Source organism: Cynocephalus volans, chromosome 1 (genome assembly GCF_027409185.1).
Source record: "Cynocephalus volans isolate mCynVol1 chromosome 1, mCynVol1.pri, whole genome shotgun sequence".
NCBI lineage: Eukaryota > Metazoa > Chordata > Mammalia > Dermoptera > Cynocephalidae > Cynocephalus > Cynocephalus volans.
In genome coordinates this window covers 107,463,731-107,488,201 of record NC_084460.1, presented here as the reverse complement: position 1 = coordinate 107,488,201, position 24,471 = coordinate 107,463,731, and the positions used below count along the sequence as shown (strand labels likewise).

Here is a 24,471-nt window from a genome sequence, read left to right as displayed (position 1 = left end):
TATTTTTTGGTGTATCTTTTGTAAATCATTCTGTATTATTTTGTGCCTATTTTTAAGAGTAAAAAGTTATTCTTGGTTTCATTTGTTTTATAAACTCATCTGCCTAAAGTGAGCTTATTCACATTTCACTATTTCCTTTTAAGACACTGTTATTGTTTAAAACAACCAAGCTGTGTCCAAATTAAAAGTAGCTACTTGTAATAATTCTTTATTTACCTGAAACAAGAATGTCATTCCTTAGAGCACAGACCGCATACTCTGATTTGGTAAATTCTGGAAGCTTAGCCAAAGACTTCCATTCTCCTGTTACAGGATCATAACACTCTGTGTATGGAAGATTAAATCCTCCAACTCGTTCACAGCCTCCAACAACAACTATCACTTCAGAATACCCGGTGGACCTAAAATGCACAAATAGTAATAAATAATAAAATAAACTCAAAAGTGTTTAAAACCCTAAAAACAAAACACACACTATAATAGTTAGGTTTATTCTCTGTGCATGTGCCAAATAGTACAGGCTGGCAATTACTTTGAAAATATTTACAGGGGAGTTGGTGACATCATTATTTCACAGAAAACTTCTGAGTAATTTTTTCTATGAGCCTTGACTTAAAAATTGTGTAGCAGTGCAAAGATCCTATCCAACTCGACTGGAACCCTAGTAATATTAAGGATGATTTTCAAATGTAGTTTTGTAGCAATTCAGATACACAGTGTAAGATAATGCACTTCTTCTAACTGTAGGATAATGATGCTTTCTCATCAGATTTCTAGCTTTAAAAAAGAATTCATAGTATAATCTAGGCTATAAAGGAGTGTATGTATTTGTTCAGAAATTAATTTTTTAAATATAAAGTTAAATAAATTAAGGCAATCCAACTCAAAATGTTAGGCCGTCACTAAAAATGCTAACAGAGTTTTTATAACAAAAAAATGTTAAAGGAAAAAAGCAAGGTGAAAAATTGTACATAAAGGACATTCAATACTATGTAACAAAATGTGTCTGGAAAGAATATACCAAAATGCTAATGATGGTTGTCTGTGAATGGTGTGGCTCCCCCATTACTATCATTAAGATTTTCAAACCAATAATAAGCATAGGCTATTTTCAGAATGGAAAAACCTTTTAAGCCTACTAAGAGAATCCTAACGTTTATATTAATCACTGGCTTCTCTTATTTTTTTTTCTATTTTTATTTCTCTTAAATTTAAGACAGAAATAAGAAAAACTATAAGCATACCCAAGATTTTTTTGTTCATAAGGCTCAATAGATAGTTTTGGAATTTTAAAATTCTTTGGCTTTTAAATTTTTTCACAAATATAATATAATTAAACAGTCTTGTAATTACATATTATAGTTGCTACAAGTTAAGTCTTATAAAGAAAAATGCCAATACTCCCCTCTTCTCTTACTTAAATATAAAGAGAAAAAAACCCACATCAGAACACTGATTCCGTACTTTTAGTCAGTGTAATATTACACAATTATGCCAGAAAAAAAAAAAAAGCATAATAAGTGATATTGATATCTCTCTTAACCGAGCTGCTCTATTCTAGCTATATTTACTCAGAGCTATTTCAACAAAGTTAATTATTCACCTATTCCATGCCATTCATACTTTTTCCATTATAGAATCAGAAATACATATTATAAAAAAGAATTTTGTTCATACATGTAACAAAAATTACTTCTAGGAACCCGAACCTAGTATGTAGTAAAATATTAACAGAAGAACTCAAATGTTATCAGTAATATTTACTATTTTCTAAATAATTCCAAAACAAAAATATTTTTTAAAAAGAGAGTACAGCACCAGATACTTTAGTAGGACAGCTACTGACTCATTTATCATTCTTTCCATAGAAGTATCATTTTCTAAAGTCACACTTAAAATACCTCTAAGACAAAACCATGTGACAGTCCTTATTTATTGATCGATCAAAAAAAACTGCTGAACATTGGAGTTAAATCACTTCTAATTGTTTCAATATAAAACACAGAGTAATAATGATATAGCATTTTGTTTTATACTTTCTTGTATGGGTCAAATGTGTCCGCCAAAAGTTCATGTACTGGAAACTTGATCTCCACTGTAACAGTGTTAAGACGGTGGGAAATCTAATTATGGTATTTGAAGGGAGGACTTCGAGAGGTGTTTGGATCATAAGGATTGTACCCACATAAATGGATTAATCCATTCATGAAGAAATCAGTTATCATGAGTGGGTTCTGATAGGTTTATAAGGAGAGCAAGTGAGAAGGTTAGCATTCTTGCTCAGGCTATTCTCTTGCTATATGATACCCTGCATTGCTGTAGAGGGTCACCACCCAGAAGGCCCTCACCAGATGTGTTCCCTGGACCTTGGAATTCCCAGCCTCCAAAACTGTAAGAAATAAATTTCATTGTCTTCATACATTACCCGGTTTTATGTATTGTTATAAGCAACAGAAAACTGACTAATATACTCTCCTTACAGCATTTTACTTGTTTTATACTTTCCCTTTGCTTGAACTTGTTTGCCTTTTTAAAGACTTCTTAGCCCAATAAACATATAATGTCTGTTTTTGTACCTTGGAACAGGAAAACAGCATGAAAATCTAATGGGTAAAGCAGCAGTTCCACTGAATGAAAGATCACTTCAGTGTCTACTGGAACATGTGTTTATCTGAAAGGATTAGCAAGCTAGCAGTTTTGCCTGTATTGAGGGTCCTATTTGCAAACAAATGGCTTTTAACCTAATTAGATCGAAGTCTGGTTTTAACACAGTGCAACAGTTATTTCTTGAGACTGGATAAACAAAGAGGTCAAATAGAGAGCTGACTGCTTTAAGGCGATAGGTTACTCCAACCAATAATGGCAACTACCAAGAAAAGGCAGTAAGTAGTCAACATGACAGTATAGGATGAATACAATTCTGGATACCTATGAAATTTATTTTCAGAGTGAATGTTACTTGTGTAGTGAGACTTTACACCTGAAGCTGTTTCATTAATTCATTAAAGTACAAATCCTGATTTTCTGCTATGATAAAATAACAAATATTTGCTTCTCTAGTACTGTTTTACTACTTGTTCCTAGGAAAACATGACAACCAAATTATCCTTTTTACAATGGTAATACGTTTTTAAAAATCACCTTCTTTTAACATGAATTTGAGAGATTTAACACAAGGTTGAGGGAAGATCAAATTGAAAGGTCACATTCTTTGATTTATGTGAAAGATAAAATAATTATAAATCCGCAGGATATTCTAAACCAAATTAACAAAACGTGTAATAATTACCAGATTCAGTTAAGCATCTTAAAAGGTGAAATAAAGGAATTGCTTGCTGAAATAACAGACCTATTTAAAATTAATGCCAAATATGCCAGAGACAGGTAAACTGCCATACTAACTCTCATCAACAAAATGGGTTGAAAGGTGATCCTGGCTAACACAAATAACTGAAGATATTTTAAGAAATGCATAAAAGGAAAGGAATTGTGTTTGCATATAGTTAAAGGTGAGAACTTTGAGAATGATTGGAAAGGAAGAGGAGGGAAAGATGTTAGTGATACAGTCTATTAACCATTCCAAAACTCAAAAATATCTGAAAATCAAACCATCATACCAAAATAATGGACTAAAATAGAGATATGAGACTTTAAGCCTTAAAGAGACAGAATGGTTCTCTAATCTTTAAGATATGACAATGACCAAAAGTCAATGTATTAACCTATCTAAAGAAAGAACTATATCAGAAGAATGAAAGAGTAAATAATAATTAATTGTGTCCATTCAAGTAATTGTTATAGGGAGAGAGAATCTTAGCTAAGCTAACTTGAACATGGTGGTTCTTTGGCAAAAATATCTTTACGGTGGGTGAGACATCCTCAAGATATACTAGCTGAGAGGACTCTAATTCTAAAGAGCTACTAAATTGCTCTGTTTGGATTCCATGCTTGCCAAATAGGCTTTGAATACTTTGGCTTCCCTTGTAGTGACATATCCATAGTAAGAAAATAAGCTGGCTAGATTGACTTAAAATATCTAGTCTGCCTGACAGTTCCATTTCTTTATGCAAATAAATATACATTAACTAGAAGATAAGTAAGTTAATCAGTCTCTCATAGTTAATATTAAATCTGCCCCTGATGGTTTCATCTATTCTTACTGTATAAAAAGAAAACAGTTTCTGAGAGAAGAGGAATCACTGGATCACGGTGAATTCATCAATATAAACAACCCCTTTAGATACTTACACTACCCATAAGCCTTAGAGCTTTCTAAACTTGGTGAAGACACACTATCAACTTGTGTGTTGAGGTTTTACACCTGAAACTTCAATAGACAGAATGGCTTCTGTAAGGAAATAGCTGTACTGATCAAAAGACTCAAAATGTTTACTTTTCAAAATCAGCAATTATCTAAGAATTTATCATCAGGAACTAATCATAGATGTGCTTAAATATTTAGCGACAAAGATGTTCATCTTAGCGGTTAAAAAATCAGAAAACAGCTTAAATGTGTGTGGAGGGAAGCTTATGGTATACTGTAATAGATTTAATGTCATAGAAATACATTTACCACATATTAAGTGATAAAACAGACAAATGGATTACAACCCTGTAAATGAAATAATAATTTCATAAAGCCAAATGTAAACAGTGTTACTTCTTGCAGATGAGAATATGAGTGATATTTTTTGCTTATCTCACTCTCTAAATTTTCTCTAACTAACATAAGTCACTCCACCCTCACCCTCCCCAACTTAGGAAAGATCAAAAGAAAAAAAAAATCACACCTTACTATTAATTGCCACTTCTGGGCATCTGCTCAACCTAGCATGGGATGGGGTTTTTCAGTTATTACCATTCTGCTACATTATCCTGCTCCCATGGCCATAGGTAAATGTCCAGAGAAGGTTGTCTGGTTGAATCAGAGATTATCTCTCATGAAGAGAAGGAGAGATTCAGTCTCTGAGTGCCTGAACATGTAATGCATAAAAACCCAAAGCCCATGAGTGGCCATATTCAGGCAGACTAATGAGAGAGAATGATGCAGACATGCAGAGAAAAGCAGAGGCAAGAGGTAGTGATAGGGCACAGCTTCGTTTCTAATGGCTTTTCAGTTGTTTGTTCTAGTCTTCTTTGAGGTCCTGCTAAAATTTTGCCATTAGGTTCTATGACACACTGACCCTTGTATCTTGTTAATAAATTTCCCTTTTATACTTGAACTGGTGAGCAGGTTTCTATTATTTGCAATCAGGTACATTAGAGTTCAATGGATTGCAGAAAAACCCAACAACCTATAAAAGGGCCTTTCAAACTCAGGAAAAGATCCTCAATCTTATACATTAAAAAAAAGAAAATCAAATTAAAATTATGAGATACGCTTTTCACTTTCCAGAGTAGCAAGGATTTACAAAACTAATGTAAACAAACTTGTTGGCAAAGGAGTGCAAAAATAGACACTTTCATGTTTTTAGTTGAAGTATAAGTTGGAAGGCAATTTTTACAATACCTACAAAATTTAAAATGCACATATCCTATGACTGAGCAATTCCACTTTTAGCAGGGTATGTATGCAAATCATATGTACAAGAATATTCACTGAGCATTGTTTGCAATGGCCAAAAATAAAACAAAAAATACTAGAAACAACTAAATATCCATCATTAAGAGATGGATTAAATAAATTATAATATATCCATAAATGGGATACTATACAGCTCTTAAAAAAGAATACATTTAGAATTTTCCATCATCATCATAATAATAATAAAAAGAAGGACCAATATGTGATGATATAGAACAATTCCCAAGATACTTTTAAGTAGTTGAAGCAAGATACAGAACTGTGAGTATAATACCCTACCATCTATATAGAAAAGTAGGGAGCTATGTGTGTACACACACACATCTATGCAAAGAATATTTCTAAAAGAAGTTCAAAAAACTGGTTACACAGGTATCATTTGGGGAGGAGAACCAAGGGTTCTTCTCTCCAGGGTCGGGTAGAGGGAGACTTACATTGTATACTCTTTATGTAAAAACGTTTGAGTTAAAAATAACAATAGATTAACATATATAAAAATGGTGCGCCATGAATCCTATAATACAGTAGAATATCCTTAAGAAGGACTGGAAGAGAAATTCAGAACAGTGAATTCTAGCCCTAGCCCTGCTACTTTCTAGCTTTGTGACAAGGAGAAAATCAGTTCACTTCACTGTGCCTTAGTTTTATCATAAAATAAGGAATAAGGGACTTATTAAATAATCATAAAACACTATTTCTTAAGAAAAAATATATTTATAACTCCCTCAGTCTTTTCTTGGTTTCCAATGGGAATTTCAGCTTTGTCCTCATTATAGCAATTAGGTTCCTATATTCATTATATAGTAACTGATTATTAGATAAGAGGTATTGGAAAATATTAAAAGAGACAAGTAATTAATTAACTGCTGATTCCAACCTCAAAATGATGAACTTATTAAGTCTTAGTTACCTCTGTTGCTCAATGGAGCGTGGAAAAGGGCACCAATTTTTTTCATGGATATGAACAGTTTACCATGTATGGTCAATATACTGGAAGACACTTGTTCAGTTTAATTCCATCCATGTTGATACTTAGGAATCTCATTTTGTAGGCATTCCAGTTCTATCAAAATGGAAAATTAGCATTTATCTGGGGAGATGACTCCAGGGAACCATTATTGTAGGGACAACCTGGATCAAGATATGATGCAAAATCAACAATATCAGAACCACACTACCAAGCACTCAGGAATTTATAAGTCTGATATTCAGGCTGGAATGGAAAATACAGAAATCAATATTTGGGGTAGAGCAGGGGCAAGATATGGAAATTATGTGTATTAGAGGTCAGAATCAGACTGTCTAACAATGGTCAGGAATGTGAAACATCAGAGTCAGGGACAGTAGAGTGAATACCACAGTTGAGATTCATGAATTGGGACAAGGTTGGGGCAGAGAAGCCTATCACAAGCAGAGAAGTTACTTTTCTCCAGATGAAAAGGTTTTAAGTGTAGCACTTAGCATTTAGGAATGGCACATGGAGGCAACTCAAATATTTATTAGACAAAACTTAAGCCCTGTTTAAGGTGGTTACCACATGATTCTCTATAGAGTTTCAAAAGTATTCCTGAGTCTAATCATGTATATAAGTGTTAATATTAACTTTTCTCCTCTCAAACGTTTTCCACATCAATATTAAACTTTTGACTTAGAAGCAAGTTTCCAAACTGTGTTGGGGACTTTGGGAGTGGGCCAAGGGAAGAGAGTAGGAAAGAGAGGAAATTAGGACTGTTAAGTGCACTGAATAAAAGGAGAGTATTTAGTGCAGACCTATACAGTGAAATTGTTTTTGCAAAATGTCTCTTTTAAATATTAATATACAAAAGGTACTAAAGTAAGAGGCAGTATGCATACTAGTTAGGAGCATGAACTCTGGAGGTAGGACACCTAGGTTTTGAATCCCTTCTCTACCACTTACTAAACTATGTCACCTTGAACAACTTACTTCTATGTGACTCAGTTTGCTCATTTGTAAAGTGGACATAATAATAGTACTAACTGGCAGAGATGTTCTGAGCATTAAATGAGTTAATATATATAACAGTACATAGAATAGTTCCTGGAACATAAGTGTTTCCTATTATTATTATGGAATGATAGATTGGAAGTTAATATCTTTCTGTAATGAGTATAGTTCTTAAATTAGAACAATTATAAGACAAACTTTGAAAAAACTAATATATTGGATCAGATGCAATAGCTTACTATTAATTTAGAAAAATATATGCTTAAAATAAACCATTTGATAGCAAGCATTTCTGTCTCTTAAATCACATTTCCTATTTTACAAAAGTACAGCATAAATCTAAAATGTATTATGATTATTTTCCTCATGAAACCAGCAACAACATTTATTAAAAATTTTTGTGAAAATACTAGATTATGAATTTTTTATGTAGTATTTCTACTCACAACAGTCTTACAAGTAGGTGGTATTATGCTTACCTTACAGATGAAGAAACTGATACATAGAGAAGTTAAAGTTGTGTATAGTCAGATTTCACAGCCTGTCTGATTTTTTTTTTTTCCTCCCGACTTCCCAGGCCCCTCTGATTCTGAAGCCGGTATTCTAACACATCATGATACTTGCACTGGGTGTTTATTAAAAACAGAATTATTATAAAGATTATAGTTGCATAATATATAAATAGAAAAATAACCATTGTTCCTAAGCTTTACTCCTTCTGTGATTAGTATCGCTATTTTTCTCCATGCACCCAAAGGCTTATAACTGGTAGAGCAGATTATCAAAGCGTTTGTGCTCTTAGGTTGGCCTGTATTCTCTTTCTAGGAAACTACCATTACACTCTGTTTTTAATATAATGCGTTTTGGGGATTTCTCTGACACCTAAGAGGAACGTGGGTATGTAGGCAGACTATTCAGTATAGGTTGAGCTCTAGAGAATTGGCACAGAATAAACAATAAATAAATACTGGCTAATGTGGGGAGTAAAAATTAACTGTGCAGTAGAGAGATCAGACTGTCACTACTCTAAATCTAGAGTTAATATTTTCATCACTAATGGTGGGACAACCAGATACACTGTGTCTCCTACTGTTATGCAATATAATTTATACATTATGTAAGATGAACTCTAGCCACACATTTTTAACTTGTATCCCTCAAGTTGAAGCTTTTAGAGCCAATTTCCAGCTAAATGCAGCTAAATGACACCATAAGGAAGCAACCAGACAAATCCAGAAGGTGGAATATCTTTCTGGACAACTTTCCCATCAACAAGTCAGAATTATGAAAAAGAAAGTATTTTGGAATAAAAGAGATTTCATGGAAATACCTAGATGTAATGAGTGATCCTGGATTGGATACAGGTTCCCTAAAGAACAGTTTGGAAAAGACAGGAAATTTGAATATGAATTGGGTATTTAATAATATGAATTATTACCATTAACTTTTAAGTGTAATAATGTTACTTTGTCTATTATTTCTAAAATACTCACAATCAAGGAACAAATATATATATATATATATATATATATATACATATAAATTGTAAAGGAAATATATAAAATAAAAAAGGAAATGAATGAACAAATGAAAGAGAAAAGTCTGGTCTGGAGATAAAGGTTTGGTAGTCAATACCATATATGGTAATTAAAACCATGAGAATAGATGAGATGAGATCACCTAGGAAAGTAAGGCAAGACAAGGGTATGTGAACCAAGCAGATAATCAACATTTCAAAGGTTAAATACAGGAGTAAGAACTATCAAATTGATAAAGAGCAGCTGGAAAAATAGGACAACCATGAGTAGAATGATATTCCAGAAGCCAATGGAGGAGAGAGTTTCAAGATGGATTTCAAGCAATTAGTAATGTCAAATACTAAAGAGAGCTCAAACTGGATAAAGACTGGCAAATCATAAAATAGAAGGTCAGTGATGACCTGATCGAGAGGAGTTTCAGTAGAGTGACTGGAGCAGAAGTCAGAGGAGGAAAATGTGGTTGAAGAAGTGAAGACATCACTCCTCTTTCAAAGAAGATTGGAGTTTCTCAGAAAGATGAGAACCTGTACAAATAATACACATTGTTCAGATAATGAAATTCCTAGTAACTAATGCTAACATGCAGTTAAAAGATAAGTGAAAGACAGAACGTAAGGGATAGAAGGTGATGGCAGAGTTGTAAAATAGAGGATTCCTCTTTACATTCCTCATGTAATACCCACATAAAATAAATATCTGCTCTTATATTTACAATAGTCTGTAAATTCTATATAATTAAAGTTTGCATTTTTTCCTATATGTCTCCTAAAGAGAGGTAATATTGCAATCTTATAGGTAGATGTGTTTCACTGTATGAAATGGATCAATTCCCTTAAAAATTGGATGTAACATACTTTTTTGGAAATCAAATAATTACATGAATTAGGAAAATTATCTCTTTAAAGGGGTGATGGAACCATAAGGCTGCAATCTGATTTCATCAGGTCATGTCTTTATAAATATTAATAATAAATGACATGTTGATTTTACAACATATAACCCTTGGTCCCTACTCTAATCCTATGAGATTTGCAGGATGGGTATTATTAGCCACATTTGACCCCAGACCATTCTGTTTGCTACAAGGGAATTCTGCTTGAAAAAATAAGTGATTTTTTCTTTGGAGGGATACAGTGTGTCCAGAAAAGTTCTGGAAGAGCTAACAATAACACAGCCCTGAGGATGTTTAGCTTTCTTAATGAATATATATATAGGAACCTTGGTCTTTCCACATTCTTAAGCTCAGTGCTAGTGTCTTAACAGTCTTAAAAAAAAAAAAAAAACACTTAAAAAAAAATCATTGGTATGGGCCGGCCCCATGGCTCACTCGGGAGAGTGCGGCGTTGGTAGCGTCGAGGCCACAGATTCGGATCCTGTATAGGGATGGCTGGTGCGCTCACTGGCTGAGTGTGGTGCAGACCACACCATGCCGAGGGTTGCAATCCCCTTACTGGTAAAAAAAAAAAAAAAATCGGTATATTTATAAAATGAAATTGTATGTTTTCTGTCCTTTGTTAAAAGACTAGGAATAAAATGTTTTATATACTTCTTTCTTTTAAAGCAATTACTTTTAACTAAAGTCAGCTAACTCTGAAGAAAAAAATGCACTCTTATCCTAATACAAAAAATATTATGTCAATTTTTGGTAATAATATTTACCCAATATTATATCTGATTTATAAAAGTTCAGACTTTCAAGTACTGGAGTTTTCTTAAAGTGAGTCAGGACTACATTATACTATATAAATAATAATAGTTAATAATTATTAAGCACTTTCTATCTACCAAGTTTTATGCTGGGTACCTAAAGATTATTGCATTTCATAGTTTCAATGGTACAACCTGTGAAGTAAACATTATTTATCATAATTCTCATTTTACATATGAAGAAATAGATTAAATCTTGCTATATCCAGACGAATGTAGATTTTAAAAACAAGTTATCTCACAATATGCTGAAATTTAATCACATTCCAAAACAATGATACTCAAAATCAAACTAAATTGTATTCCTTCCATTATTACGGTATGGACATTATTTTTCTATAGCTTATGAATTAAAATCTATAGGCATTTTGCAGATATAACATATTGTAAGAAGATACAAATATAGTACAATACTTAATTCCACCCTCTAAACATAAGTTTTCCAAATTTTCTATAATGATGATGTAATTTTCATAATCAGAAAAAAGATTTAAAAATTGAAATTGACATTAAATATAGTAACTGTGGCAATTAAAAAAGATTTGAGGCCTTGGTTTTACATCTGAGAATTCACTCAGTATGTGTTCCAGCTTACTTACTTCACCTCTATATTTCAGGTCCCCTATTAAAGAAAAAGGTAGGTCCATGGATGTGCAAACTGTTTTTTATAAGTAGAGGCACCAAGAGAGCCTACTAAAGTCTGTAGCAACTCTGTATCCAAATACCTCATAGAAAGAAAAGTGGAATGGTTTGGGGCCCTACAAAGGTTAATAAGAGAAATTAGCAGAAATATGTTGAGGCACACACAGTTGCAAAGACCCTTCACAACACCCTCTGATAACTCAGAACAATAATAAAAATGCAAATGCTGTTGTTGAGTCTAGTCTTCAGCAGGAGAGACATTCTAATGGTTTATGTAATCCAACATAAATCTTAAATTAAATAAAGCCACATGTAGACTATACAGCCAATGACCACTCTGAGATTACATTCAGGAAGTTTAAAATATTTTAAAAACAAAAACTTTTGTTAACTACATTTGTAAACAGTCTTCTCACCTGCGTGGCCTAGTTCTTGGGGACATCATTTCATTCCCAAGTATGTGGTACCGTCTTGCTTCATGCAACAACTGATAACACTCAGGAGAATTCTGAATCAATTGGTCCACCTCGACTGTTTGAACAAAGTAGTTGGGATGCAACAGAGGAAGTCTTACATGTGTCAGGAGCTCATGTAACAATGGTCTTCTCAGATCAACAGCACGATAGACCCAACGCATGACGGCTTCAAAAACCATCTCCTCTTTACCAATGACAAGTTCATCGCTACAAATATAATCAATAAGTTCATCTTTGTCAAGCTCCAGAAATTCTTCATGCTGGGACACATCCTCAAAAGTCTGTAATGCAAAATTTTTGCATTTTGTGAAGAGTGTTTTAAGTGAATGGGTGTCAGCAAAGCGCTGGATTCCTAAGCAATTACAAGGATCAAGTTGCTCCTCCAAGAACTTGGCACATGCATCACGGAGAACACTAATCTGAAAGAGGCTTGATGTTTCAAAGAGATATTGTACATTCTCTGTAGTGATCTTCACCTTTCCAGTATAAACATACTGCAAAAAACATTCCATAGCTTCAGCTAAAATACCATTGATCTCAACCAACATTTCTCGGCTCTCCCTGTGGTCATTACAAAACATAGCTCTAAAGTAGCTACTACAGGCTGAGAGAACAGCTCTATGGCAAGGAAATTCTTTTCCTTCCACACAAATGATCACATCTGTGAATAAGCGGCTATCTCGGAATTCATTAAATATCTGGAGTATGTTTTCAGCATGGGATGATCCTGAAGAGAAGTCAAAAAACTCATGACCTGTCAGAGATTTAGGGTCCATTTCAAAAACTTTACGCTTAGTTGCTGGGGAATCACGCACCCCGAGATCCTCTCTGTTTAGTCTGCGTCCCAATATTAGTACCATTGTTACATCAGTTGACTATATAATTGTTGAGAAATGACTATTGGTGATTTTCTTTATGTGGCTAAAAGTGAAAAAAATGAAAACATTTCAATATGTAAAAAATTCCGTATTCAAATTATATATTTTCATTTTAATGTAAACACTACAACAAAACACACAATTACTACATTTCATATAGGGTACAGAAGACTATCTCATTTTAACAAAAACTGATCAACAAAAATTGGCATTTACACAATTAGAACACTAGGGCTAATTTGCAATAGTACTCTTTGAGCTCTCCAGCTGAAAAGGAAACTATGTACTTTGCGAATTAGTAATAACCTTCCAATTCCCCTTTTACACAGCTGGGTTTCATACTACCGACTGTAGAGTTAAGTCAAAATGGGTTAAAGAAACAGAATTGATTACAGTCAGATAAATAGTTATCTTAATACAGCATTGCTAGAGAGGACATTAGCTATATCTCTCAACAGCCTCTAAAAATATGTACATTGTTTGACCAGCAAGTCCCTTTCTAGCAATCTCTCCTAAGGAAATAATAAGGAATATGTAGAAAGATTTATCTACGGAAATGTTCAATACTATATTAATAGAAAATACATAAAACAACCTAAACATGCTGCAACAGGGGATCATTTAAACCACAGTTTATCTTCAGGATGGAATACAGTCTACACAGCCACCAAAAATTATATATAGACTATTTAATGACACAGGGAAGTATTAACCAGATAGTAAATGAAAAAGCAGACCACAAAATATGCTAATAGAAAAATGTATATATCAGTCATCTAGGGATAGAAAATAGGAGGTGCAAATGCAAAAATGTTAAGTGATTTATTTACTTTCTCTATTTCCCCCCAAATTTCCATTACAGATATTTTGTTTTAAAGCAAAGTACATTACAGTACTTTGTTTTAAAAAGTTTTAAATGAATGTTACCTAGGCCCTGCTCCCTTTTACTAATAAGAAACATCCCCCAAACGCCCTCAGAATTATTGTGAATAAGTAACTCATGGATTGAGGCACTTGGCTATAGCCATCAATTCTCTTTAATGTTAATTTTAAGGGAGGTCTTCTATTCCTACTCTTTCCACATCACCAGGAGTTGACGTTGATACCTGATTCAAAACGTATTAGATCCAAAACGTATTAGTAATTAGTTTAAAGGGCACTCAGAGTAACTCCCATCTATTTCCATACCCTCTGAATCTCATACACAATCCCTTCTAAAGGTCCCAACTTCTTCCTGAAATATTTCAACAGTCAGACATTCAGGCCTCAGTAAGGCAGCAAAAAGAAGGCAGCTAAAGGACATCAGAGATAATCCAAAAAACAAGATGCCATCCTACATTCACAAGCAACAACAACAAAAAAACTGGGACTTGAGAGTTAACAATCTTAATTTAAGACTGTATTTTGTATACCCTGTCACATTAAATTGTACCTCATTTTTAAAGTCCTTGAGTGACACAAAGGGAAAAAAATATGTAACATCAAAATGAGGAAGCAATTCATTCTTTATATATTCTCCTCTTTTTCATATTCTCATTTATTATCTTTATCATCTTTTCTCAAACACTCTAATGCCCGAGATATCCTAGTTCCAATACTCACTAGATACTTCCATGAGTTCCCTCACTGAATTTACTTAATTTTGTCACTTCCATCACCCTCATCATCAAGTGTTTGTTATGTGCTAGGTCTAGAGTTTACAGAGATCTGAGATATTGCTATTGGAGTTTTTTAAAAATATACTTCTGACAAAGCATATTTACAAAAAGATAAATAACAATACTGTATTAGGTAGCATAGACAATATACCATACTGGTATAGACGGCATAGTTCCCCTTAAACTTCTATTAAGTGTTTTGGGTTTTTTTTCCTTTTTTTTACCTCTTCATATAAATTAGCACTACCTTCCTGAAGTCTAGGTGATAGGATTTTCCCCAGGCAGATGTACGCCAGGCTATTCTGATTGTTCTGGGAAAAGTACTTAGCCATAACATCTGAAGGATATCTAAATGCATTCTGTACAGAATCTTTTCTCTTCCATTTTTCTGTCCACTCCCCAATTGTGCAGGTAAAGTCAGAAAAAATTCAAGCCCTTTTCTTACGAGATCACTAGGTGGGGATTCAGAGACAGTATGCTGATATCTAAAACATCCTAAAATGACTAAAGAAACATATAATGTTCTTTGGCCACCTCTAAGAAACCTGGCAAAAACTGAGGAAGTTCTTGGAAATCTACCAGGTAAGGCTTTAGGAACTATTAGAGGCCAAATCTGTGTACTAACCGTGTATCAACTAGTTTAATGAAACCACAGAGGCTGTATTTACCATACAAATAAGAAATTAAACAGAATAACAAAACTAATCTTTTTTTCCCCCTGCTTACCACATGTGCCAGGCCTTTTCTAAACTCTTCATATGATTTAGCTAATTTATTACTAACAACTCTATGAGGTTGGTATTACAATTAACGAAAAAGTTGGTTTACAGCCTTAGGACTTTATACACAGGATTCAGATAGATTTTTCCAAACGGGCAGGAACTATTTTACAAAGTAAGGTAAGTCAAAGAGTGACTAAGTTAAAAAATAAAACAAAACCAAAAACCAAAAACCAAAACATAAAATTCCAAGTATACAAATATATATGCAATTTATTTCCTAAACACATAACAAAGGTTTGTGACATAATGAAACAGTTATGACAATGGAAGATCACATAGAAGGCCTATTTAAATGAACACACACAAAAGTAAAAATAAACCTAAAAGAATGTTTGCTAATGGCTGGTTTTTGGAGTAAATGGCAACAAAGTAACTACCACAAATTTAGTTACTAAAATTAGTTAATATTGAGGGAATATTTTGTCTACCTGTATGTTATGGCCCAAGGAAGCTTGATTTTAAACTGTAACCTAATTATGCTTTGGAGATTTTAGGTAACAGATTTGCCTGAGGAAAAAAAAAAGTTCTACTTAATTTTGTTAATTTTAAAACCTAAATGAATAAAAATGTATCTGAGTTTAAAATATTTTTTTATTAGTTTTAAAATTTATTATCAGTAACTGAAAAAAGAGTTCCTTCCCATCTCTTTTAAGATTTTTCTAATTACTTAGATTATTCATGTTTGCCTCACTGGAGGTCCTTGGGTTATGGTTGTCCATGCATGTGTGTACATGTCTGCATGTACATGCACACACACATATAGGTTAAAAATTTTAAATCCACTTATAATGTATAGAATCACTTCCAAATTCCAAGTTCCTATACAGGGGCAGTAGCACATGTATCAAATATGCTTTTAATTTGAAGTTATCTCGATAACAAGTTCTATACACAGAAATCTATCCTCCAGAGCAAGACAGACCGCTACTGTGCCTGAATGTTAATTTTTTGCTGTTGCTGAAACTTCAAAAAGTTAAAAGCATGTAATATCGCAAATGATTAAAAAAAAAGGGAACATTTCAATTAATAAACAGACTGTGGTGACATGAAATATAACTCAAAATTTAATCTTAATGGTTTACTAATCTAAATTCAAATTATGGTTGAATTAGCCACAAGTCAGCTTCCCAAATCACAAATTTATTCTTCATATCAGCTAATCTAATTTAAATTCCTATTGCCTTTCAGATTAAAAAAATTTACAAAAGCTATTGTAACTCTGATTAGTGATATAATTACTAGTGTTAACAACAAAAATCTTGAGCCTTCTGCTTCCATACATTTTCATTTTCTTAATGTTTAAATGAAAATGTGTTTAGAGGGCAAAACAAAATAGTGTAAAAACTAAGTATTTCTCCTTGGCTAAAATGGACAAGTAGGAAAACATTAGAGAGGATACTCTGCTTTCTATGTCCAGTGATCTTACTGTTTCTAGTATTTGTTAGAGAAATTTGGGGATAGCATATTGAGTAAGTATTAATATAAAGCTAATTAAAACTTCGTAGGAGTTAAGAGTCTGTCTTTTTAGGCTATTTTCTGCCTCTTAATCTCATAGTTGTTTCCTTTATTTGTTGACTGACAAAAGAAGTCTTCCTTTCCACTGCTTTTACCCAGTGAAAAACTGAAAATCCTGGATTAGAACACCCATAAAATCACTTGCTATTATTCAACAGCAACAAGATACTTGTTTACTGCTTTGTATGTAAGAAAGACTATCTCATAAATCTCATAGATCCTTCCAAGCAGTTTTGGTCTGCTGCCTCCTGGCTTTTTGGACATGTTCACTTTCTCTGGACTTTCTCAGAACTCTCTCATTAACCAGTATCCACAACAGCAACAAATATAAAATAAACTCTTCCTATTTCTGACAGGGTAAATGATCTGCAAGGGGCATCTTAGAAATGTGAGATGCATTTCAAAGTGTATCATTTGGGCTTCCAAATGTAATTTGTTAGCTTTTGCCTTCACATTTTATACAAATAAAATACTTTAACCAGTAATGGTTAAATATTTAATCATATCTCAAAGTAAGTATCGAATATAAGTTCAAGACTGATCATAAATGAACTCACACATAATCAAGCAAACAAAACACAAGATTACAGATTGTATTCTTCTAAAAATTGTGGAAATATCAAAGCATAATTACTCCCAGCAGGAAAAAGTAAGCAACTAAGTAGGTATCTCTGGACAAAACAAATGGGAAAATGTTTGTTCCAAAGAAATATAATGACTGAAAGTTATATCTAGATGAGTTAGTAGATACAAGTGTGATCAGACTGTTATGTCAGTGACTGTCTGCCCAAGCTACACAATTTGTCTGGAAAAGCTAGAATCTTCTTGTTTCTCTCCCTCATTTCTTCAGGAGCTTTTACTCCTGGAGCTGTACTCTCACTTGAAAAGATAACCTTTCTTAACAGAAAGATTCTCCTGGTTAAGGGTGCTGTAGGGTTTATTTCCAACTGCAGAACTCATAGACGTTCTGATTGTTTCTGATTAAATAGATTTAAAATCACATGTTTTTGCCCTATGTCCCAGAAAACCAAGTGGAGATCATTAATTTTGGTATCTTGAAGACTAGAGAAAAATGTAGAAGAGGAACCAAGGCTTTCAGGAAGAGGGGAAAGAAGTGGGTAAATACTTTATGTAGGAACAGAAATGACTGTGACTCTGCCTTCCTTTATGATTTAAGGACAGAATTAATTGTTCCTTACTTTGATTGGTTAAAGAAAATAGTTCAAATTCTCTTATAATGATGTTTAGTTTATAAATATTACAAATATACCTTTTTAGCATTTGCTTGATCAAAGTCCCAGTCAAAATATTTGTGTTGTTTTAATTTCCACACCTAAAATAAATGGAGAATAGCAACATATAAATCAGATACTAATCAGTTCAAGTACAACTGGCATTATTTGCTAATATGTTGAACAAAGTTTTCAGTAAATTCCACTTTCTGTTAGTTCACTCTTGCATAGAAAATCATTAATGAATAAAACTTTCTTAAAGCAAATTAGTAATTTTATGCTCTTTTACATACAAATTAATTCCTTATTTATTAAGTTTCTTACTTGACAAGTCAGATTCCTAGAGTGAAAGATTAGTAAACAAATATTCATATTGAAAACAAGCTGGGGCTGGCCCGTGGCTCACTTGAGAAAGTGTGGTGCTGACAACTCCAAGTCAAGGGTTAAGATCCCCTTACTGGTCATCTTTAAAAAAAAAAAAAAAAAAAAAAGAAAACAAGCCTATTTTAAGAATGTCTGGAAACTGATGTTTTATCTGAGTTCGGGCCATTAAATAATTCTAACAGTTAATCCATGGATATTACCAAAAGTAAATAGTTCTAGTCACTATTTATTATATAACTATAGAATCAATTTGGAAAAAAAAAAATCTCAATAATTCTGAGTCATTCAGAAAAAAACCATTAAAAAAATCCTTAGTTTTCTAGAGTTTCTATATAGAATCTCTAACCATATCAAATTATTTTATCTTTTAATACATAAATGTATATTTCTTCTGCTTTGTTGAGCCTTATAGACTTAATACCTGTAGAAACCAACTAATTCAACAATTTTTTTTTTTTTTTTTGGTGGAAGGGTAGAAGAAGAATGCTTGAGAGAAAATACCAGAACCTTGAGCTGTGCACAGAATAGCCATAGTATTTAAATACAAATGGTTCTGGTTTCTGGCCCAGATATCTACAAATAGAACTTGTAAATTCTTAACAAGTTTAGGCAAATTCAAAAGCTGATCCCCAAACCAAATAAAAAATACCAAATGATTTTTTTTCATATATGCACCAACACATCTCTATACCCAGATTGTGCTATGATTATGAAGTGAATGTTAACTTGTGTGCTTCTTCACTTTCAGAAGTCAGTCTACCTTGTGTGTACCCTTGGTAAAGAATATTGCAACTCAGTCAAATTAGGGGATTGTTAGTTCTAGCTAAGTAAGTGTTCCTTTTCAATGGATAATAAGATCCTGAGCCAATGTAGGGATTCAGGTCAATTCAAAAAACATTTATAGAGAGGCTTGTCTGTGTCTAGCACTGGGGCCTCAAATATTGGATTCAGATCCAATTCTAGACTGTATGGGGTTGGCTAAGATTAGAACCAAACAAGAACTCCAAGATTGATACTAAAATATATTCAAATTCTCAGCATTTCTCTATCAGGAAACATGTGCAAATTGGAACAGAGCTTCTCATGACAGATTTGGTCTAGACAGAAAGGGCAAGGCAATTTGCCTGGTCATTTTCTGCAGGATTTTTAGGTAACAGTTACCAACCTAATAAGTAAGGGCAAGGGACAAAAGTCAGGGTACAAAGTCTGAAGGAGATGAATAATATCAGAATTGATCTACAGCATAGTTGTACTGCAACAAGCTTATTTTTCCTTTAGAATGCAATAATCCTATACAAAGAGATTACTACCATCCTTAAAGAGAGTATGGATTAAAGAGGGGCTTCTAAAGACTAATAAATACCACAAAACAAAGGAAACCAATAACATCCTTACTAGCATGGCCCTTATAACTTGCAGTAGTGAATCATCACATGCAATGCTCTACATTACTCAATTTTTTCTAATTTAACCTTGAATGAAGAACGACAGAGACACAGAGCAGTTAACAAGAAAGGTTAACCAAGAAGAGGTTTATCTTTAAAGATAATAGAAACTCAAAAGAAGGAAAGCCAGAAAATAATTGCAACATGGTCAATCCTTTATTTTAAAAATAACCAGAAAATTACATTTAACAAGGTACTATACAAAACCAAGCAGTTTTTATAAATTCCAGATATTTTCATCCTATTGTTTCAAAAGCTATTTCCTTGATGACCGCTTTTCAGAAATTACAAATTTGCACTTAAATTTTTAATTTAAAGGGTTGCTCTGGATCAGTGGTTCCTGAACCAAGTTTTACAAATGTAATATTTAAAGTCCAGTCTTCAAGCTATTTTCAACATTTCCCATTTCTTAATGGAACCACCAAGACCATATTTACCCAGGATAAGATATTAGAAGCCAATTAAAACCTCAAGTTTCTTTGGCTAGAATTACAGCAACTAGTGATTATTTCAGTTCACTAGAATCTATAGGCAATACACTGTGTAACTTTGATGAGAAAGAGAAATAAAAGAGGTATCTGGTTATGAAAAATTTAGGAGAGCTTAAACAACATGTTAGACTAAACAATATGGTTCTATAAATAAAAAAGAACACTCTTCTCCTAAATCACAGGAAAAAAAACCAAATTTCTCCAGTGTTTCTCTTCCTTGGCTTAAAACTATACCCCAACTGCTAAAGGAAGGGGGGAAACCCCCCCCCCAAAACAAAAGAATTGTTAATCCTCAGACATCACACCTGGTATATCAAGCTGCCCTATTGAGCCTATTCACCCCTCTCACTAGATTTGACATGTAAAATTCATGTCATTTGGTTTTATCCTGCTAGCATAGTTTCTTTAAATACCTAACATACAGTTAGGTACTTAACGCATTATTTTATTTTAAAATTGAAAGAGCTATAGATAAATGGTACAGTTACATTTTCTGTTAGTGAAATTGTTTTTGGTTCTTATGTCAGAATTAATTAAAGCTGCAAGGATGCCACTAGGGAGGTGCTCTGTCACTTGAACAAGTTTGAGATCTAGTATTCCAGATGACTTTTCTATGTATAAAAACACTTGTAAATCAGTGATTTTTATTTACCTTAGTGGTGACAAATTATTTACAGAAATAACCTTTAGAAAACTCAGTAAAGAGTAAAGCTTAATCACTTTTTCTTTTCTTTTCTTTTTTTTTTTTTGGCAGGGGGCCAGTGTGGAGATCTGAACCCTTGACTAATCACTTTTAAAACATCAATGTTAGTAGTCTCTAAGATATGCCAAGAGATGAAAAATTATAGTTCTAGAGTTATGAATTTAGGCAAAGTGACAAACTCTTAAAATTAAAAAAGTTAGTTTTGCTATTGTGTTTTTAATAGGAGAAAGAATAGGGGTTTTAAAATGTCAATAGTTGTCCGTGACCACATAATTTTTAATTGTTTGAGCACAACAGAAATAAAATCATACAAAACATATTTTTCATATGTATACTAGAGAGGATATTTTATTTACTTTTTTATTATACAGTCCATACCTAAATATTTATTGAAAAAAGACGTCCCAAATTTCTATGTAAGAGAAAAAAGTATACATAAAAATAACTGCAGTTACTTATTTAATAAATACTATTTATTTTTCACAGGCTTGACCTTTGGGTTTTAATGAAACAGTAGAAAAAGAAGGAAGTTAAAAAAAAGCTTATTGAAAAAGCATTACGGTTTCAACAAGCTGGACAAAAGCCAAGAAAGTTTAAGTTAAAGCTGGTGGTGAGCCCTAACTCAGAATATTATTTCTTCTTCCTGTTTAGAGACTAAGTGGCAAACTTTGAATAGCAGGACTTTTTGGAGTGGTAGTTTCATTTTTTAAATAAAGATAGATGGTTACATTTTGTGCTTATTTAGATATATTAAATGCTCTCAACGCACAAGTAATGAGGCAGTCCGATCACAGGAGCTGCTCATTCTGATCTAGCCATCTCTATGTCTATTTTAAAACTATATTAAGAATGCAAAACCGGTAAGAACTGTTCATGTTCAATTCCTGCTTCACCTAGAGGAGCCCAGTCTTCCTCCAACAAAACTATTTCTCTTGGGTAAATTCCTACAGATTTACAGGAAAAGAAAATCCGATAAAACCCAAGTACCCTATTGACTCAAGAGATTAGAAAAACAATCATCAACACACAGCGGCTTAAATGATTGGTCTCGCAGATTTTATTATTGTTATCTTAACTTAAAATTTTAAAACAACACACTGGCAATTCAATTTCAAAAAATTTGAATTACCACGGGGATTAATACATAGAAGTGTGTGAGCCAGAATCCCCCATATAAGGAAAACAACTCATCTAAGTCGGAATATATAGGAGAATCTTTAACTTTTGGAGGAGTACCCTCAAACTATCTTTTTACAAAAGTAGAACTCTACTTTTAAATCTTCGCCCACAGCAGGCAGATTTTACGTCTGTTTTACTAACCTAATAAAAATCCAACCTCTTAGCTGGCAGCCCTATTAAGTCTGTAGTTGCAAATACTAAGACGTGATTTTTAAAAAACTGCTCACGAGATTAATCATTAAAAATCCACTGAAATCAGTTGTAAATAGTCACTGCCTCGGGGTGACCATGAGGCCCCTAAAACGTGACGTCATGGCCCATATTTAGCTATCTAAACCTTGTTTACAGAACCTGCAAGAACAAATTCACAGGAGGGGGAACTTCCTTCGCGCCGCCCCTGCTGATAACGCGACACCAGTTAAAAGGCGCTCAATTTTCGGTCCTCGGAGAGCCGGCCGCGGCTGCTGACCCCAGCCCACCCACAGCTTCCCGCAGGCTCGGACAGAGGTCGCGGCGGCCACGGAGGTCCCCCGCCGCCAGCGGCAGGGGCGGGAGCGCGCGCCGCCCGCACTCGGGCCCCAGCCGCACTATCCGCGAGGGTGCGCGCTCCCGCGCGTCCTCCAGATCACCTTCAGGGAGGCGGGCAGAGCTGCCAGGGGCAGGTCCTCCTAGCGACGAGACAGCCGCCAGTAACAACTCACAACTCGCCCTCGGGTCCCACCCACTCGTCGCTGCAGGCGCCCAATGCTGGCCGCGTTAACAGTCTTCGCCTGGGGTGTCCAGAACTTGGGGGCGGGGACATTAGCGACTAAATTAAGAAACCGATTCCTCCAGTGGTAGGAAGGTGGAGGGGTTAGGCGGAGCCTCGGCCGCCGGAACGCCCGCTCCCCCGCCCGTCCCGGCTCCCCGGGGACAGGCGCTGCAGGCCCCGCTCCCAGCTCGGGCCCCGTCACGATCGTGAAAAACAAAGGCCCGCGGGGGGCGGGGGCAACAGTCAGGTGACAGCACCGAGCACATTTCACAATCGTTCTAACGGGGCTTCTCTAGCCCGGAGCCCCGGGGACCCCGCTTTGACCCCCTCAGTCCTCCCCGACAGGACCAACGGTCGCCCCCACCAAAGGGGAACGCTGGATTGAGTCCGTGGCACTCTCGGCGCTTCCTGAAATTAAAACAACAACAAAAAGCAGCGCCCCCTTCGAAACCCACCAGCAACACGCAGGGCCGGCTCTCTCCCCGTTCTCCGGCTGCCCTTGGCCCCGAGGCGGTGGGGTGACCGCACCTGCTGCCCCCCTTTCGGGCGGCCACCCCCTCCCCACCCGCCCGCGGCAGGCCGCGTCAGCCGCGCCGCGGTTCCGGGGCGGCTGTGCCGGGAGGCGGGGGTGCCCTCCCTCAGGACTGTCGCTACCGAGCTGGGGCTGAGGACCTGCAGGGGAGCCCTGGAGGCCCCTCGCCTCAGAAAAGGGCCCTGCAGCCGCAGTCTCTCCTCGGTCCCCTTGTGTGGCTCTGAGAGGCCGGCCGCCGCTGGCTACCCTCCCGCAGACACCCCTTTGGTCAAGACCTCGGCCGCCCCTCCGACCCCGAGGTCCCAGGCTCTGGCCGGTTCCTCGCCTTTCGGCCGGTCCCGGAGCTGTCACCCCAGGTACCTCTCGGCGAAGGCTTAGAAGCAACCAGCAGCGGCGGGCCCCGGTCCCCCAGCGGCCGGCGGCGCAGCGGACTCTCCAGCGCCGGCGTCTCCTAGAGCCACTAGTCTGTGCCGCAGCTCACAACAAAGGAAACATGTGACCGCCCGAGCCAAAACACTGAGCGTCACCGACCCCTGGCCAATCTGGGTGGGCGTTCTCTGCCCCGGGGCACTCTGGGAGGTGTAGTTCCCACTGTCCGGGTGGCAGCAGGAGCCACCTGGGTTTCCCGCTATAGGACGAATGGGGGTGCCGAGCGTGACAAGACCCAATCCTAGGGCTGACTCGAAACACGTTAAGGAAGCGCATCCTGTGTAAGGAGCCTAGTCAGAAACCCCATGGTACGTTTACTTTCCTCAAAGCCACGTCCCAAGATAAAAGCAAATGACCAGAAAGAAATTTGCAGAACCTCAGAGCTTGGAACGAGGCTTAGAGGTCTTTTTATTTGACCTCTTTTTATGTGCAGTGGGGAAATCTGAGGGCCTGAGGAGTGGAAAGGACTAGAACCCTGGTCACTAGAAGGTAAAAGAGAAACGGCCTTTCTTTGTAAATCCGTTAATGTCACAGATAACATCTTAGGTTAAATTTTTTATTTTAAACGTACATGCAAAT

At 35.6% G+C, this 24,471-nt stretch overlaps 1 protein-coding gene across 4 annotated transcripts in view; it reads right to left on the bottom strand.

The window, feature by feature from the left end:
• The window catches only part of KLHL24 (kelch like family member 24), a 38,046-nt gene extending 14,111 nt beyond the window's left edge, over positions 1–23,935 (bottom strand). Inside the window, exons 1-6 of one of the 4 annotated variants that reach the window (XM_063090412.1) lie at positions 23,824–23,935; positions 18,385–18,443; positions 18,017–18,079; positions 11,854–12,834; positions 10,416–10,538; positions 217–401 (exon numbers count right to left, since the gene is read on the bottom strand). In XM_063090412.1, coding sequence (XP_062946482.1) covers positions 217–401; positions 10,416–10,538; positions 11,854–12,773 — 1,228 coding nt within the window. In that variant the 5' untranslated portion in view covers positions 12,774–12,834; positions 18,017–18,079; positions 18,385–18,443; positions 23,824–23,935. The remainder of the gene's footprint in view (positions 1–216; positions 402–10,415; positions 10,539–11,853; positions 12,835–18,016; positions 18,080–18,384; positions 18,444–23,823) is intronic. The other 3 variants (XM_063090402.1, XM_063090427.1, XM_063090420.1) reach the window with 3 other exon arrangements.
• Positions 23,936–24,471: the final 536 nt, after the last annotated feature.